This window comes from Rhinichthys klamathensis, unplaced genomic scaffold (genome assembly GCF_029890125.1).
Source record: "Rhinichthys klamathensis goyatoka isolate OS25496 unplaced genomic scaffold, OSU_Roscu_1.1 h1tg000056l_1, whole genome shotgun sequence".
Classification (NCBI taxonomy): Eukaryota; Metazoa; Chordata; class Actinopteri; order Cypriniformes; family Leuciscidae; genus Rhinichthys; species Rhinichthys klamathensis.
The window spans coordinates 4,157,782-4,176,973 of record NW_026606601.1 but is presented as its reverse complement, the minus strand read 5'-3'; the positions used below and the strand labels follow the sequence as shown (position 1 = coordinate 4,176,973).

At 39.5% G+C, this 19,192-nt stretch overlaps 1 protein-coding gene across 1 annotated transcript; it reads left to right on the top strand.

The window, feature by feature from the left end:
- The first annotated feature begins 252 nt into the window (after window positions 1–252).
- Window positions 253–17,585, top strand: nhsb (Nance-Horan syndrome b (congenital cataracts and dental anomalies)). Its single transcript, XM_056248506.1, has 11 exons — window positions 253–342; window positions 3,726–3,924; window positions 4,874–5,016; window positions 6,254–6,298; window positions 7,978–8,022; window positions 8,347–8,409; window positions 9,454–9,649; window positions 9,748–9,879; window positions 10,032–13,058; window positions 13,498–13,621; window positions 13,801–17,585. Exons 1-11 carry the CDS (start codon window positions 253–255, stop codon window positions 14,402–14,404), a joined length of 4,668 nt encoding a protein of 1,555 aa, XP_056104481.1. The 3' UTR covers window positions 14,405–17,585.
- The last annotated feature ends 1,607 nt before the right edge of the window (window positions 17,586–19,192 follow it).

Here is a 19,192-nt window from a genome sequence, read left to right as displayed (position 1 = left end):
CCCCAAAGGTTCTCAATGGGATTTAGATCAGGGGAACACGCAGGATGGTCCAAAAGAGCGACGTTATTCTCCTGGAAGAAGTCCTTCGTCAGGCAGGCGTTGTGAACTGCAGTGTTGTCCTGTTGAAAGACCCAGTCATTACTGCACAGATGAGGGCCCACTGCAACATGTCCAGAGCCAGCCGCCGTTTGACGCCCCTGCACAACCTGAAGCTCCATTTTCCCATTGAAGGATAAAGCACCCCAGATCATGATGGAGCCTCCTCCACTGTGCCGTGTAGAAAACATCTACGGTGGGATCGTAACGTTGCCAGTAACGTTGGAAGCCATCAGGACTGTCCAGGTTACATTTTTTTCTCATCAGAAAATATAACTTTCTTCCACCTTTCAATGTCCCATGTTTGGTGCTCCCTTGCAAATTCCATATGGGCAAGTTTGTGGCGTGTGAGGAGATGTGGCCTTTGAAGACATTTTTTGTTCTTTAAGCCCTTCTCTCACAGATGACGTCTTATGGTTATTGGGCTGCAGTCAGCATCAGTAAGGGCCTTAATTTGGGTTGAGGATCGACCTGTGTCTTCACGGACAACCGTGAACAAGGGTCAGTGCAGATGACATTTTTTGGGGTCTAGTACTTGACTTCTTTGTCCCATAACTCTCAGGATCTTTTAAGAAATGTAAAATGACTGTCTTACTGCGTCCAACCTCGGCAGCGATGGCGCGTTGCAAAAGGCCTTGCTTGTGCAGGTCAACAATCCTGCCACGTTCAAAGAGAAAAAGCCTTTTTACGTTTGCCATCAGGAGATCATGACAGTGTGACTGCCTGAAGGACAATGACATGAAAGCCATATTTTTGTGCAGATTTCACCTTTTTAAGGCTATGGTCTTAAACTTTTGATCAGCTGATGAACAGCCTGTTTTGGTTTAAATGCAGTTTTCAATAAATTGCCTACTCTATATTTTTTGTCTCTTGCCCCTGTTTCTTCTTTTGGCATTTTGAAGCAGTACTTACAACCCGTTAACGATCTACCAGCGCGAAATGCGAATACTGGTAATGTTTCCCCCGGTCTTAAGATTTTGTCCAGGAGTGTATATATATATATATACATACATACACACACAGAGTTAGGTCCATATATATTTGGACACAGGCACAGTTTTCATAATGTTGGCTCTTTATGACACCAGAATAAAATAAAAATGAAAGAATAAAGTTGAAGTGCAGACTTTATTAAAGTAAAAAGTTTAGGAATTGCAACCATTATTTATATGTTATATTTTTTTATATTTTGTTTGAGAATCCTTTGCAGGCAATGACTGCCTTAAGTCTGGACCCCATGGACGTTACCAAACACTGGGTTTCCTCCTTTGTGAGGCTTTGTCTGGACTTAACTGCAGCTGTCTTCAGTTGTTGTTTGTTTGTGGGTCTTTCTGCCTTTAGCTTTGGCTTTAGCACAATAAATGCATGCTGGATCGGGTTAAAAATCATGTTTTTGACTTGGCCGTTGCAGAATATTCCACTTCTTTTCCTTCAAAAACTCCTGGATTGCTTTTGCAGTGTTTTGGATCATTGTCCATCTGTTTCGTGAAGCGCCGTCCAATCAACTTTGCTGGATTTGACTGAATCTGGGCAGACAGTCACAGTATATCCCTATAGACTTGCTTCTGTCTTCTGTCACATTATCAATAAGTGCCACTGGAGGCCATGCATGCCCATGCCATCACACTGCCTCCACCGTGTTTTACAGATGACGTTGTATGCTTTGGATCATGAGCTGTTCCAAGCCTTCTCCATCCCTTTTTCTTCTTTTCATTCTGGTACAGGTTGATCTTAGGGTGTATTCACACCAGGAAAGTCCGATAGGTCACTTGCTTTGGTCCGGACCAAATAATTTTTTTTTTTTTTTTTTGGGTACGGTTCGCTTTCACACTGCTCTTTTTGCAAGTGAACCAAAATTTGTCAACAAAACCACACGTGTGCTAAGGTCGTCCATTCATTGGACAAGGATTCTCAAGTAGGGAAATCAGGAAGTGCAAAAAAGGTTCAGCATGGAGATATTTCGTACTGCAATATTTGTTATTTTACTAATTTTGTGTCATTCTGTACAAACGCAATATGAAGAAACTGCGCAGAAGACGGATAAGGTATAAAGTTTTGATTCATAGAGAGGGGCTATGTTCACACATTCAAATAATGAGATTCTTATTGTATATAGGCTACTGCTAACAAGTGCTGTCAATGTTAACGCTTGCGATTTAAGTTTGTCCAGTTTAATGCAGCGTCATCCTTGTATTGTAACTATCGTTATGAACTGCAAAAGCTTTTTTTGCATCTATGCGCGATTAGACTAAAGAGAACGCGCTGTATGTGAATGTCCTGATGCACACACTCATTCATTCATTCCATTCCAATGACGCGCACACGGCGCGCAGAAAGACGCGCAACAGTATCGTGTGGCCAGACAGCGCGCCGGAATGGAATTCTCTTTTGCACTTAAACAACAATAACACAAACCATTATGCCAAAATCTCCGACTACGGAAGCCTTTTAACTCAAAGGCGCAGTGCTTTCTTGCAATTGGGTCGGTTCATGTTCACACCGTAAACGAACCGTACCAGAGTTCGTTTGGAACCGTACCGAGACCACCTCTTCAGCTGGGTCTCGGTTCGGTTGTTTGGTCCGCACCCGAGTTCGATTGCTGTATTCACACCTGCCCAAAAGGTCCGCACCAAGGGGGGAAACGAACTAGAGTTCGATTCAATCGAACCAAACAAGGCAGGTGTGAATACACCCTTAGTTTCATCTGTCCAAAGAGTGCTTTTCCAGAACTGGTCAGGCTTTTTCTTTTAGATGTTTTTTTGGGAAAGTCTACTGTGGCCTTTTTATTCTTGAGGCTTATGAATGGTTTGCACCTTGTGGTGAACAGTGTGTATTTCTCTCGTGAAGTCTGCTCTTGATTGTAGACTTTGACGATGACACGGTTAGCTCCTGGAGAGTGTTCTCCACTTGGCTGGATGTTGTGAATGGGTTTTTCTTTACCATAGTGGATCCTGCAATCATCTCTGTTGTCTTCTGCGGATGGCCAGGCCTTTTGTCCACTCCTAATGTTCCTGCTATATCTCTGATGGATTCTGGGTTTTTTTTTTAAGACTAATGATGATCTGTTTGACTTGCACGGAGAGATCCTTTGACGGCATGATGTGGGTTTACAGCAACAGCTTCAAAATGCAAATACCACACTAAGAATCCAGACCTTGTACCTGCTTAAACGAAGGAATAGCCCATACCTGTCCATGAAACAGCTTTTGAGTCAATTTTTCATTCATTTTGGGGGGCTTGAATATGTTTTGGTAAAAAATTGTGGGTTTATATTGTATTCCTTTCAGGGTTTCCTTCATAATTTGGAGCCTATTCTGAAGGGTCCTCGTGGAAATGCCCTAATAGGATTCCAACATAACACAAAATAACAAGTATTTCTTTTAGAACACAGTTTGTAGAACATCACAAATTTACAAATATATTTCGGGATTTGTAAGTCCTCTGTGATTACCATGAACTATTCAAGAGTTTCCATATTATTCCAACACAATACAAATACAATGGGTTCTGATAAGGATTACATTCAATCAAATCAAATAAGCACAAAAAGATGTAGGAATTTTACACTGTTCTTAGGATCTTGTTCTTTCCCGGTTGGATTCTTAGATGTTCCAATAGGAATTCTGTAGACATTCCAGATTCCTGACATTGTCATTTCTCTGTTTTTCTCTCTAGCGGTATCAAATCTGGACATTGAGAGTAAACTGACATCCCACTATCAGGCTTTATGGAATCAGCAACACAATCTGTTCCACACTTGTACACGGCCACCATGTTTAGAGGAGTTACACCGACATGCCAAGCTCAACCTGCGGGCACTGCACAGAGGTACTGAGTGAGGCTTTTGGGCCTACTTTTTTTCGGTTGGGGGGGGGGGGGATTTGGGGGGATTAAACCATAGTGGGGTTTATAAAGTTCTTTTCATCCAAACATATCTTATATCACAACAATTATAACCAAATTCCCCCTGTGGTTCAGTGGTTTGCCCAGGGCCACAATGGTGATAGATCAGCATAGAGAAGTGACAGATCAGGATAGATGAGAATTATGATCCTGGAGTTCCCCTCTGGGATCAATAAAGTGTTTATATGTTGTCCTCAATCTGTATAAACATTTATCAAGTTACTGAGTCTACATGGAAATGAACCTCTGACCTTAGTGAGAGGTCACTAACCTCTCACTTCCATCTTCCAATCTCGCTATATGTCACCTTTGAAATCTATTTAATTAATTCTCAGTATATATGGAAAGATTGTTCCTGTGAAGATAATTTGATATTTGCATACCACACTTTTTAAATAAGTGAGTTTGAAATTTTTCTTGAAATTTATGTGGATCTATATTTTTATATAATAATCAATAACAATTAAATAATATTAGAATATTAATGTATCTGAATGAGGGGGAAAATGACACAGATGCATTTAGAGGCAGATGTTGGAGGAGTTTAGTGATTCATACTGCCACCTTGTGTTTGAATGATGAAATTTGATCTGGCACTGCCTTAAGCTCAATGTTAACCATCATAGCATAATTCATATTTTTTCCCTTGAATCAATTTTACTTACATTAATTACACATAAAATGTGACCAGAACATTGATTTTACATTGTCAGCATGCAATAAATCCATTAGAGGCCTTCTACACATGAAACATTTAAGTTAGCAGTTGACAGTCTGTAAATTCTGTAAAACAGAAGTTGTTATAATTCATACTTTAGTTTAGACTGAAATTGCTTAACTGAAGTGTGTGTGTGTGTGTGTGTGTACTTTACAGACCAGCAGCAGCGTCAGCGTTCAACCAGCAGAGAGCGTGGTCGGGTCACCATATCAATATCTGTGGCCCCGCCCATGCCAACCTTCCCTTCAGCTCACAAACTCAGACGGCGGGAGCAGAGGGGGCGACACTCACGCCTGGTGGTAAGGCACTCAACATTTAATCGCCAGTCATGTATAGGCTGTGTCCCAATTCAAAGGCTACATCCTTTCGAAGGCCGTGAAGGTTGGACTGAACGTTTTTTAAATGGTACGGTTTAGCCTATGGAGGATTGTTCTTGTCGCCTAGCAACTGTGACAGCTGCCGGTGATGAGTGACAGTAACGTTTATTCTAGACTTTTTTGAAAGTTATATTAAACTGTCTGAAAACAAAACAGGGTTCACAAACTGTTTAAATATGTTCACCATGGTCCTTTTCTGTATATAATAAAGAGTATAAACTATATATAATCACATCTTAGTAAGATATAAGGCCACATTTGAACGTTTTTTTTTTTTTTTACATTTGTATCATTAGATATTTGAGTAAGTTGAAACCCAATACTTACGTTTAAAAGCGTAATGCGGCAGTTTCTCTCAAAAATATTCTGTCATCACTGTTGCAATGAATTCTGGGGTAGGCAAGGCTGCGAAGGATTCATCAGTTGTCTCCTTCATTTCACGGGAAACGAAGGACGCATTTGGAGGCCGTATTTGAAGGAGACTTCGAATTTAGACAGTCTTCATCGCGCCGCTGGGACGCATATGGCCTTCGAATGCAGCCTACGATGCAGCCTCTGAATTGGGACGCAGAGATGACGTCAAAATCCTGAGGACTAATTCGCCAGTGGTTCCCTTGAAATTTTCCTGTGGGTTTTTATAATGGGGTTTTTCAATTTATGAGTAAAATAAGAACTTTGGTAAACATAGGTTGATGATACTTGGACGTTTTGTTCGACAACATTAATTACACACACAAAATGCTAATTTTGGAGTTGTTATATTTATTTTAAAAAACATATTTCTAATAACTAAATCAGAAAGTTTAGGGTGTGAGTGTGTGATTTATGCTGTATAACAAAACATTCAAGTACCGTCACCTTATGTTTCACAAAGATCTTATTATACTCATAAATTAAAAAACCTCATTATAAAAACCCATAGGAAGATCTTACGGGAACCACTGGCGATTTAGTCTTCCGGGTCTTGCACCACTCTGGAGGTCCAAAGATCAGTGGTTCTCAGCTGGTTTTGTTTCAAGGACCTAGAATGTATGTAGAATGTCAAGTGGTGACCTAATCCAGTACTATAATTGTTTATCTTGCAAAACATAAACTGTTATAAGACAAACAAAATATTTTTGGCCTAAGCTAGCACACTCTCTCCTGCCATGCACACCAGGAGAGGAGCGTTAGAGAGAGTGATGTGCAGACTATCCAGAGGAAGGTAAAGACTATCTGTTTTCTTTAATTGTATTGTTCTGTGATATCATTCCATCATAACATATTTTGTCATGTTTCAAAAGGTTTTGTTTGACTTCCTAAGTCCCCAGAACATTACAAAACATTATGAAAAAAGTTAATAAACCAAATATTAAATGGCAAATTACTTTTTTTTCTGTTTTACATACATTCTGTGTTCAGTGTCGAGTATGGGACATGAAAATAATTATTTTTTACTGCATGTAAAATATTGAACGTTAAAAAATATAGATTAAATATTGCTATAATAATCAATAATGCACGTTTAACGCCCTATAATTCTTTTTTACATTACAGTGTCAGTGCATAATTCCATAGTGTAAAGGCCAATTCACACTGCACCGACAGCCAGGTTTTTTTGGGTCAGTGTGTTTCCCCTTTTGGCGTTGGTCAGGTCTCGTTTTCGCCAGTTGAACATGTTGAATCAGTGTTTGTCAGTTTTTGGAATGTCTGAGAAGTGACGGACTGTAATCTGGTGATGGTCGGCATCTGTCGGTGCAGTGTGAATTGGCCTTAAAGGGATAGTTCACCCAAAAATGAAAATTCCGTCAGTAAATACTCATGTTGTTCCAACCCCGTAAGACTTTCGTTCATCTTCGTAACACAAATTAAGATTTTTTGATTAAATCTGAGAGCTGGATCACTTCTCCATAGGCTTCTAAGAGATTGAAATTTGCCGGCCCAGAAAAGTTATTAAAGACATCGTTAAAATAGTCCGAGTGACTACAGTGGCTCAATCTTAAGTTTGTCAAGCGACGAGAATACTTTTTGTGCGCAAAGAACAAACAAAAATAACGACTTTATTCAACTATTAATGTCCTTCTCTGTGGGCCTCGAGTGAGTTCATGTAGTGTAACTGTGCAACGCTTCTTTGTTGTACGTCACACGTAAGCTCACTATTGGCCAACGCTGGTCATGTGTGTGATGCGTGTGACGTGCAACACAGAAGCGCTGCGCTGTTACACTACGTGAACTCACTCGAGGCCCACAGAGAAGGAAATTAATAGTTGAATAAAGTCGTTATTTTTGTTTTGTTTTTGCGCACAAAAAGTATTCTCGTCGCTTGACAAACTTAAGATTGAGCCACTGTTGTCACTTGGACTATTTTAACGATGTCTTTAATAACTTTTCTGGGCCGGCAAGTTTCAATGCCTTAGAAGCCTATGGAGGAGTGATCCAGCTCTCAGATTTAATCAAAAATATCTTAATTTGTGTTACGAAGATGAACGAAAGTCTTGCGGAGTTGGAACAACATGAGGGTGAGTAATTACTGACATTATTTAAATTTTTGGGTGAACTATCCCTTTAAAATGCTGCTTAGTCCAACCGCTCAGTATACTGGAGAATGAACAGTGAAGTGAATGTCACTAAACTAAGAGTTGTGTAGGAACACTCAAACGTTGGTCTGAAAACATGTTACCATAGTGCAATAAGTATGTTGGGTAATTGGAGTGAGGGTTATTTTTTATAATTTGTTTTTGTCTTTTTATATATGCATATTTTTTCTTTTACATCTTTTGAATGTTTTACATGTTTTTATAAGGTAACAAGCTCAAGAAATTAGCTGATGCATGTGATTTTAAGGGTGTTGAAAGATATTCTAGGTTCTTTATCTGTTTTGTTCCTTACATTTAACTGCTGCAGGAGAGACCAGCCAAGGAGGGTGAATTCAAACCCGTCCTCAGAAAGGTAAATTACATCATTTTGTGATGTAAAACCAGGTTTTGACAAGACCATCGTTTGGATGCCAGATTGATTCAAAACCTTCCATAACAATCAAATTTAGTAAATTCCTTCTCCATCAGATTACAAACTTTCATTTCAGCTTGTATGTTGCAGATGTGAACCACAAGCCAGAGTGTGTATATGTTGTCCCTGTTCCCTGACAGCATGTTCTCTCCATGTACTTCATAAAAACATCACATCAGACTTTTATTTTGATTTATGAAATCAAATACATGATGCCATTTTTTTGTCATTGGTTTAGTTCTATTTTCCATCTTTTAATTTTAGTATCAGCGCTCCCGTTCCTCCTCCCCTGTTCAGTGTTGTTACTTCATTCCTTGGATGAGAAAGGTATTTTGCCCACTTAAAGACAGCTTGTTAACTCTAACTCCTAACATTTTCTTGTTCTCCTTGTCCTAACCTAATCAGTCTGTTTAGCTATTTAGTTTGTTTGCTCTTCTTTTGCAAAGAATCTGTAAAGATTTATACCGGTATTTGGAATTGCTAATAACATCATCTTAGTTCCATGTACGAGTAAATCCTAATGATAATTAAGTAAATTTATTTCATAAGATATTTTTGTATTTATAACCAGAATCAGTTATTGAATATGTGCTATAATGTAAATGATCATTTATAAGTTTGTTAATTGACAACATTTTAAATGAGGCAGCTAAGTATCATTTGGGACAATATGCATATATAATGTATAAATATATTACTCTATTTCTGTGGTATACTGCATTTGGCATTGCAGAGAGATCTGATATAGTAAGATTCTTCCTTATAGTTTTTGCCTTGATGTTGAATACTATTCCGCTGCTTTTTGTGTAACTAAAACAGATTTATTTCATGATTTTTCCATGGATTTCCTTTCTTATTTACTCTCTAGGGTGAAACCTGACCTTCATGAAAGACATTATTTTATACATTTGCATGTTTTTTTTCTTGTTCTAACGAAGTACCTAATCTCTATGTCTTGTCCATTGCTTTATGCCTCATCATCTCAAAGCTGCTTTTCTTATTCCCATTTATCTGTGTTGTTTTGACAATACATGTATATGTATGTATGTATGTATGTACATGACTACTTTATATAGTTGCTGCCAAATGTCTTCATTGTTAGTTTTGAGGAAAAAGTCAAGCATCAGTTAGCGCTTAGTTAGCTATTTTGTATATGTATGTATTGTATAATTGCTGTGAAATTCAAACATTTAAGTGATATGTTTTTTTTTTAAGTTTTGGGGGCCACTGTATAAAATCTTGTGATCCTGTAGATAACATTTTATTCTTACATTCTACTGTGTGTTTACATTCTGTGTATTTAGATTGACATATTAAATCATCAATCTGGTTCTAAATAGAGCTAACCATTGTAATATCATCCCATGTTAGGCTGGTACCAACACAGAAACAGATGGAGAATTGCCAATGATGAGCCATAGGCCTAAATGTCCTGTTCCCAATGTTCCTACCACCCTGGACAAACAGACCAACTGGTCCAAAGGCCTCCCTCTTCCCACACCAGAAGAGAGAATAAAGAATGACTCTCACGTGATTTCATCCTGTATAATTCCAATAAATGTTTCTGGTAAAACAACTACTTCAGATTCAATACAAACTAACACAAAAAAGGACTATGACATATGCTTAGATAGTACTTAGGGTCTGTATTTTTTTTTTTCACAGGTGTTGGTTTTGACAGAGAAGCCAGTGCTCGCTGCTCTCTTGTTCACTCACAGTCAGTTCTACAAAGACGTCGGAAACTCAGGAGGCGAAAAACGATCACTGGCATCCCCAAACGGGTTCAACAAGACATGGGTATGGCCAGCTGATACTTTCCATCTAAAGTTCCAGTTCATCAGAGGAACTTTATATATAAAAAATGTCTGTTCATTTTACATATATCATTTTCTTTCGTTTTATCTACATATAGTTTTAGTTTAATTATTGATTTTCTAATTTACCTTTAGATTCTGATGAATCACCTGTGGCTAGAGAGAGAACAGTGATCATCCATGCCAACCCACACAAGTCACTGTGGCATGAGGAGCTCTCCCTGAGTGGCCGAGTATTGCACACCAAGGACTCTGGCTGTCAGACAGATGACTTTCTCATTGCTGCTCCATCCCGGAGGCGTATCCGTGCCCAGAGGGGTCAGGGAATTCCAGCTTCTCTCTCACACTCCACTGGAAACATCACCTCCCTCCCGGATCGCTCTGATACCGTGTATGCTGCTGCAACAGCCACCCGTGTTCGTTCCAGAAGTCTACCACGTGAGGGTGGCCGACTTCTGGATGAAGACCAAGATGACAGTGATGATGATGATGATGATGATGAAGATGATGAAGAGGAAGATGAGGAGCTCTCTCCGTATGAAGCAGAGGACTTCCTGCCAGGTCCAGGACAGAGAATTCCAAAGGATGAGGAAGAGAGTACTGATGACCAAGCCATGCCAGAGCTACAGTTTGGAACTCTCAAGCGTATGCAGCATTCGGAAAGCCCTGACCACGCATGGATGGAGAGAGGGAGATCCAGGCTCCCACGCAAAGTTGACATGGGAAGCTGTGAGATTTCATCCAGCTCAGATACTTTCAGCAGCCCCATTCACTCTGCCTCTACTACAGGAGTGCTTGGCAGCCAGATTGACCATAAAGAGGATCACCAGTCCTCAAGTGGCAACTGGAGCGGAAGCAGCTCCACTTGCCCATCGCAGACGTCTGAGACTCTTCCGCCTGCTGCCTCCCCTCCCCTGACTGGATCCTCACACTGTGATTCAGAACTCTCCCTTAATACTGGGTCCCATGTCATTGATGATTCCACTGGCTTCATAATTGATCCCTACCACATGGACAAGCCACAAGGACAGGGGCAACGATCCAATTCTTTTACCTCATCGGCTACTGATCAGATGGATGATGCAGGGGTCAGCACTGCTAGTGATGGTGAGTGGAACTGTGCCCAGGAACAGCAGGATCAGCCCTGCCCCCAAGACTTCAGCCCAAAGCATTCCAGAGAGGATGAGAGCGGCGTCAGCTGCCCCAGTTATTCTAGTGGGGAAACTTACGAGAGCTTCGGTGACCAAGCAACCGCTAGGAAATCTGAGATGCACTACATTGTTGACACTGAAAGATTCTATTCCTCCATGCACTTTGACTGTGGTCTTAAGGAAAGCAGAAGCTACTACAACTATGCAGCCATTGACCCAGACTGTGGCCCAAGTGGGAATATAGCACCTGGCATGGGTGAATACCCTCAGTCAGAGTACAGAGCCACCAGGACACTGGGCAGACTTTGTCTCTCCTTAAGAAAACCAAAGGCCAAGCCACCCCCACCAAAACGTAGCTCTTCATTAAAGGAAACAAGCAGTGATGTGAACATTCTAGATCAGAGCGAACCAAAGATTACTTGCGAGTTGCCGCTGCCCTTGTCTTCCAGGGAGATGAAACTGCAGCTTGACTTGGCTGGTTCTGCAGGGCACCTTGAGACTGCAGGTCTTGAGTCACTTGGCGCATGGGGAGTGGAGAATGTCAGGGACATACTTGACTGCTCCTCTCCATTCAGTTCCTCAGACACACATTCCTTTAAGGATGAAGGTGCTGTGCAAGCAGACTATGCAGACCTCTGGCTCCACAATGACTTGAAATCAAATGACCCTTACCGGTCTCTGTCCAACTCTAGTGCTGCTACGGGTACAACTGTTATTGAATGCATCAAGTCATCAGAAAGTGCAGAAATGCAAGCCTGTCAACCCAGGTCCAGACCTACTTCCCCAACTCTTCCTCCACCTGAAGGTGACTTCAAGCTGGCTTCCCCTGAAAAGCTGGCAGGCTTAGCATCCCCTTCCAGTGGATATTCCAGTCAGTCTGAAACACCTACATCTTCCTTCCCCTCCGCTTTCTTCCCAGGGCCCCTGTCTCCAACCAGTGGCAAGAGAAAACCCAAAGTCCCTGAAAGGAAGTCCTCCCTTTGCTCCCTACAACAGCCACAGCTTTTAGTAAGAGACCCAGGCATTTCCACCAGGAGGGAAACTGACTTCCATGCCATACCCCCCAGTCACCTCGACCTAAGTGCTCTTCACAGCAAGCACTTTGCTCACAGAAATCAGATGCACATCCTCCACCAGAATAAGCAGAAAGCTGCCATAGCTGCTGCTGCTGCTGCTGAAGCACGCACTGCAGCCGCTGCCGCTGCTGCAGAGGCTCGCATTGCAGCTGCAGCTGCAGCTTCCACTTCAGAGAGTGCAACAAGCACAGCACCCAGCTCAGCCCATTTGGCTATCACTCCAACTGTTCTTAGATCAGTGCAACTGCGATCTATTTGTAGACCAGCTGAAGGGAACCAAGGCTATGCTCTGGCCAGTGTAAATCCAGTAACTCGCCCCAAGTGTCCCACAGTAATAACTGACGCCCCGTCCTCTAGCAATAGGCACAACCGGAAACCGCCAGCCTACAAACCCCCTACGGCACAGTTCTGTGAATCACAAGTTCCACTGGTGGAAAACGTTGTTCTTCCCCAGGAGGAAGTGAGAGTGAGACAGGAGAGGCTTGGTCCTGGTACTTACTGGGCAATGACTGCTTTCAGAACTCCTGTAGATCCTTGTCCTGAAAAAGAAGACTCTTCGACAAGGTCATTTCAAAGTTCTGAGCAAGAACAAGACAGCAGAAGGTACCCAGATGTGCAACTGACAATATCACCAGGGAGACTAAAACAAGATATAAATCAACTTTCACGGCCAGAGCCTTCAGCACAGCCCGTGTGTTTGGCCAGTACAATGCCACCTCCAGCTTATAGTGAGATACAGAGGAGCAATTTTGTACTGTGCAGCAGTCCTGTCAAAGTGCCTGTTTCAACTCAAGAGGCATCGCACATTTACACAATCAGCGATGTACAAGGCAGAGAGGAGGATTATGAGACATCAGGTGTCGCAACCAGAAGTGCCTCACAGGACATAAGGGAAGAAGAGTCGACCCCGGACACAGAGGACTACTTCAGCAAGGGTAATTGTCCTGTAAAAAATGGCAAGATATTAAACATGATCTGATTTATAGTACCATGACTATATGCAATGATAACAAGTACTGTAAACATGCCTTGGCTTTTCTCTTTCAATATTTTAAATCAACTTCTAAAGTTTCTGGTTCTGTGCATAGCATAGTCACAAAACACAGCAAACTCCAGGCAGAGTCAGTGATTTTTTTTATTTCACCTCTAGAGGCCGCTATTCCAAAACAGCAACTATGCAACCATACTGTAGGTGCTGATTAATCAGTAAAACCAATATATTGTTCAACCTCTTTTTCACATGATATAACTGTAGAAGGCCTAGCATACATTTTTTACAAGACTGATTTCACATTAAAGCTGTTGAATGTATACAGCTTGAGGTTATAATGTTTGAGGTTGAACTTGATGTATGAATGCTTTGCATGTTGACAGAATCAACTCCCAGTGACAATTCATCCTCTCCTTTGACTGATGACTCTAAACCTGATGATGATAATGCTTTTCCATCCCCCAACAAACTACGCACAACTGAAGATCTGTTTGCTATGATACACAGGTAAGAAGGATTGTTTTACCTACCGATGCAGGGTCTTCTGTATGTCATTCTGTATGTTCTCTATGACTTTTGGTTTTGATGATGACATTGGATGGCATTGCATGTAGACATGGAAAGTGATTATGGCATACAATGCACATGTATGTGACCTTAATACACCATCAACTAAAATATTGCAGATCTAAAAGGAAAGTGCTGGGACGTAAAGACTCAGGGGAGATGAGTGGAAAAAGTCGGCCTGGTGTAGCACCTGCACCCGCTCCTGTTAGCAATCCTACTGTATGCCCGGTTACCCCTGCTGCCTCAGTCCCTTCAAACTGCTCCCAGCGAGCCTCAGGACCCATCTACAGGAGTGCCAAAAAGTCCAGTACATCCAGTGAGGAGTTTAAACTCCTGCTGCTTAAGAAGGGTAGTCGCTCAGACTCGAGTTACCGCATGTCTGCCACAGAGATCCTTAAGAGCCCCATCACACCCAAGACTCAAGCAGAGCTGCTATTAGAGGCTGCAAGGCAACCAGAGGAGCCCCCCTTACCCCTACAGGATTCCATTAGCAGTGGTGATCCACTTCCGAGCTCATTCCCTAAGGCCAACAGTGAGGGATTCTCCCCAAAAACACTTACCATGTCAGCTGCCTCCAGACAGGGACGTTCCAGGATTCCACCTGCGGCAAACAGCAGTCGCTATAGCACGCGGAGTCGGCTGTACACTGCCCCAATGCAGGCCATATCAGAAGGAGAGACTGAGAACTCAGATGGAAGTCCACATGATGACCGCTCCTCTTAGTGGTATAATCTTTTTTTTTTTATCTACTTAGCAAAATGATCAATCTTTTATATAATGAAAACATTCTATTTGAACTGTGTGAGAGTGCTGTACACATTATGATTTGCCTAGTGTTCTCCCCTGAGGTTTGTGGTTTGAAAAAAACATTGATTTCTTTAAGCTCCTTTTGTACACTATAAGTCAACTGGAAAAAATGGAAGTACATTAATTTTTGCATTACCCAATACTGTATTGATCATTTTTGAGGAATGATTTCAATCATAATCCCACACTTTTATGCTCACAAAATGAGAAGGTGAAATAATTTGTCATTTTTAAACAAGATATTGAAAAGGTAACTTGTTTCTTTTTTAATATGATAGAAAACATTTCTATTTCCACCATCCATCACAAATTTACATGAATACGTGGATGTTAAGCTTTTCTGAGGACAATCGCACCATGGCCTTTCTTTGCAGGGTGTCTAAGTGTGCAAGGGGAAAGACTTCTGAGATAAAAAGCCAGAAATGTCACGAAAATAATTCTAAAAGTGAACTGGTTTGCAAAACCATTCATTCTTTTGCACTTAATTAGTTCATTCTACCTTGAAATATACAACCTGGATGCACTGTTAAAAAAACAAGGTGAGCAGAAAGAAGTAATCCAGTTTTAGTTTTTCGTTTAGAGTAATGGAACGTCTATGGTGTGTGTCTGTTTGAATCTCAATCTCTCAAACAGCATTCCAACAACTGTTACGAAAACAAATGTAACTCTTTTTACCTGTGTTTAGTTTACCATTTCTTCAAAGACCCAAATTGGGTTGTGTATTTTCGTCACATTTTTCAGGTGTCATCATGTATATTTACTTAACCATCCAACATGGAAAATGTTTGTGACTGCAGAAGAAACAAGGACTTCCGAGAGAAATTCACTTCAATCTCAATGTATTCTGTGAATACCCTTAAAATCAAGCATACTGTACATTTGAAGAAGAATGGATTCACTTTTAAAGTTAAACTCTTCAGAGTTTGAAGTCTTCTCGGAGTTTAAAACTCATAGGACTTAGCTAATTTGTCAAGCCTACACTGTGCCACTGGAGGGAAGGTGACAAGCTGTGAAAAGATCGATTTTTAGTCATCCGTCTGATTAACACTCTTTCACTGTGGTCGTAATTCAGTTTCTTCATCCATGTACAGCATGCAATAAAACACCAGAAAATGTCACATCTCCACTGAAAATGTTTTTCCACCTTCACTTGAATTTGTTGAGTATGTGCTATGTTCAGTAAATGTACAAAATGTATAGATTTGTTTGAAATTAGCAGTTTTACATCACTGTATACACAGTTTGAGCTTTTTCCCATTGTGGAGGAACTGGACAATCTAATCTAATGAAGCACTATTTGTGTAGAGCTGAGTTTTGAAAAAAACAGATTGAGGCATAAGGGGCCATTTGGTTTAAATGATGATAGAATTATATTTAGGGATAAGTATAATGCGAGAATGATTTATATCTCAATCTCTGGGATATATGAAATGACTGCAAACAGGCAGCAGTTTAAAATCCATTGCTCATCTGTATATACATGGATGATTGACTTAAACATATAATATTTCAGCCTTTTTTCTGAACTGTTGTTGGTTTGTCAAGTATTGTCATGTCCAAGAGGTTTGAGAATTTAATTCTTTTTATTGTTTTATACCGGTAGAGAAAACTTCCAGGATATTCTGAGACACTAACAGAACAGATATTTTCTCTTAAATAGAAGCTGCAATGTGCCACGTCTTATTTCTCCTTTATTACAACCCTGTCTGATGGTTGTTGCAATTAGCATTGCTTTATAACTACACTTTTGGAAGTACAGACTACTTTTGTTCCCTTGTGTCCATATACTAGAACTAAATCTATGAAATCTTCTTTTAGATTGCAACATTTAATAGAAAAAAAGTATTTTTAATTATGGGATATTTTATCCAGAGAATTATTTTGTTAATGAATTTGGAAAAGAATAATGATAAAGCTTTATTTAAATAAAATAAGAAAAAAATGTTTCATATCAGGGGTGTATCAGCCAATGATGAAGATACCGAACTTGTAAACATTCTTCTAATTAGCTGTAAACTTGCATTCTGAACAAATAAGCTATTCTATATGTTATACAACTGTAGTTAAATGTTTTGGTGCTTTGAATTCTATACCCAGGCCATATTCTGTCATTGTTGCCATTGACATCATCAGTTTCCTTTTCATATTTATCTCTCTGTACTTGTGATGCAAAAGCAGTCATGAAAACAACACTCGTGACAACTCAAACATTTAGATATGTAGCAATGAATATGTATTTTGTTTTTATTTTATTTTTCATTACACAACAGTAGCCACATTTGAGGTATCAACCTTACCTGTAGTGAAGCTAGTCAGGCAGTTTGGGCCTTATTTGCAAAATATTAAAGAAAAAAAATGAAGGGAAATCACAAAGTGTGTTATCTGTATCATTGTTTTACCTCAACACAGTTTTGGACTGTTTTAAACAGGTACAAGGTACTACACAAAAATGATCATATCAATAAAGAATGAATGAAAGAAAACAAAAGACACTACACAGAAAAGTTATTTTATTGTTTTCTTTGTTGTAACTGAAATATACATCTTGGACTGTTTCTTTGTTTTTCATTTCATTTTTTTAGACAGATTTTTGCTGAATTACTTTGCATTAATGGAGAAGCACAGTCTGTTTTGCCAAATGGTTTTAAATGCGTTTTGTTGTGAAATAATTGCAAATTATAATAAATTAATTGATGAATATATAATAAAAAATGAGGGTTAAAGTGATAATGTCTAGGGACAAGATGCATCTCATTCAGTTACAATAATCAGGAAACAAATCTCACTCTGCATACAAGCTCCGCTTCAAGAGATTTTAATCCATTTTGTATTTTTGTATAAACATGTAAATATGATCTTTTTAAAGTTAAAAACAGAAGACACAAATGTTTCATTTTTTAACATGTTTTAAAGGTTTACATTAATTCCAAGCCTTTGTATATTTTTGAGCTGTTCGACTCTCTCAGTCCTGTATTTATTTTTTAGTAAACATTGTGAAAATTCCATTGTAAATTTTAACCATTTCTTGCCAGCTCAAATGACTGCTTAGTAACTGTGCATAGAGAAAGCCAATAAATGTGACTGCATTGAAGAATGACTGGATGTCTGAAGTATGATTTACATAGTAAGCATACATGCACTCAATGATGCAATACTGGTTCAGTAAGAACAAATTAAACGTCTTACAATTAGATAAAGCCCATAAGTGATTTAAGGCCAATTATGTGAATGTATAGTGACGGGTGAAGATTTATAAATACCGAGATGCACATCACAACATTTATTTTCACAATCAAATGGTCTGATGTAGGCAGGCTACCACTACTTGGGAATTATCAATAGGACTTGTTAGATTTTAACACATGATTTGAATAACCTTTTTGGTCTTCGTGAAACCCTGATTTGAGCCTGACAATGTAGGCTATTTTATCGTTTAAAGTATTCCGACGTGAGTTTTTTTCTAATGCGACTGTTGTTTTAGAAAAGTGTCACATTCCTATTTCCAAATGGCGACACATCAAGCTTTCGACGTGACAGTCCACGTCACAGTGAGTAAAAAGCTATTTAAAACACAGCTAAAACTTAGTAGGCCTACATAACCACAGATGTGCCTTATTGTCCAGCAAAAAATAAACAAAAAATAAGACTAGACTACAAAGGAAGGTGTTGAAACTTTAATTTGGACTTTGTTTTTGTAGACTGAGATAAGGCCTTTTTAAAATTCCGGAAAACGCCACAAGAGGAGGCCATTTCTCCAGGAATGGGCAAATCGCTTAACTCGGCTCATACAAGAACGGGAGAGCAAAACAACTCATCCTGCCTGGTCCCTCTCAACCTTAATTGACGATCAAGAATCTTTTTTTCCTTTTTCTTTTTGACAATCAAGCATCATAACTCCAATAGCCTATACATATCGTCATTGGAAAGTGTGTGGTCTCCTCCTCTCTCTGCTGCCATCTTACTCCTGACGATAAATGAACTCTCCAGCATTCTTAAATAATTTTGGAGCTGAGAACTAGTCTTAACACAGGAACCTGTATGAATCTTATTCTTAAATCTGGGAATAGCCAACATTTGTCCAAACCATGCAGCTGCGATGGCGATGCAACACTTTCTATTTCTGCTACGTTGCGGCTGGAACAACAAAATACAAAGTATGATTGCCTAATGATAATTTCAGGTAGGCTATTATGATGTGCTTTATTTAATGTTAAAATAATTAAATGTGAGTTTGAATATTATTTTTGTGGCATGCCTAGGCTACTGCAAGTGTAGCTATAGGCTAATTCACCTCTTGTAAATAAATTAAAGCAAAAACGTGACTATTCAATGTGATCAAATAAGTATTATTACAAAGATTGTTTCAATCTCTCAGTACTTTAAATAATGTTAAAATTGCTTGTTTTTTTATGAAAAACAGACGTTGCTAGACAGTGCAGAGCGAGCTGCCCGCACTTCTGATTGGCTTGATAATGATTTTTGATTGATTTTGTCGATTTTGTTCACTAATAGACCTACCAATCTCTGTGTAAAAATAAAATAATGATGATGTTCTAAAGTAATTTTACCCCCCTGTAATCTGACTCCAAATCTCAGGTACAAATTTTCAGTAAATTACTCAGTAATTCATCCCATTTAGCTAAATTTGGCTTTCTTCATTTATGTTTATTTTTTTTATTTTTTTTACAGCAAAATCAAAAATAA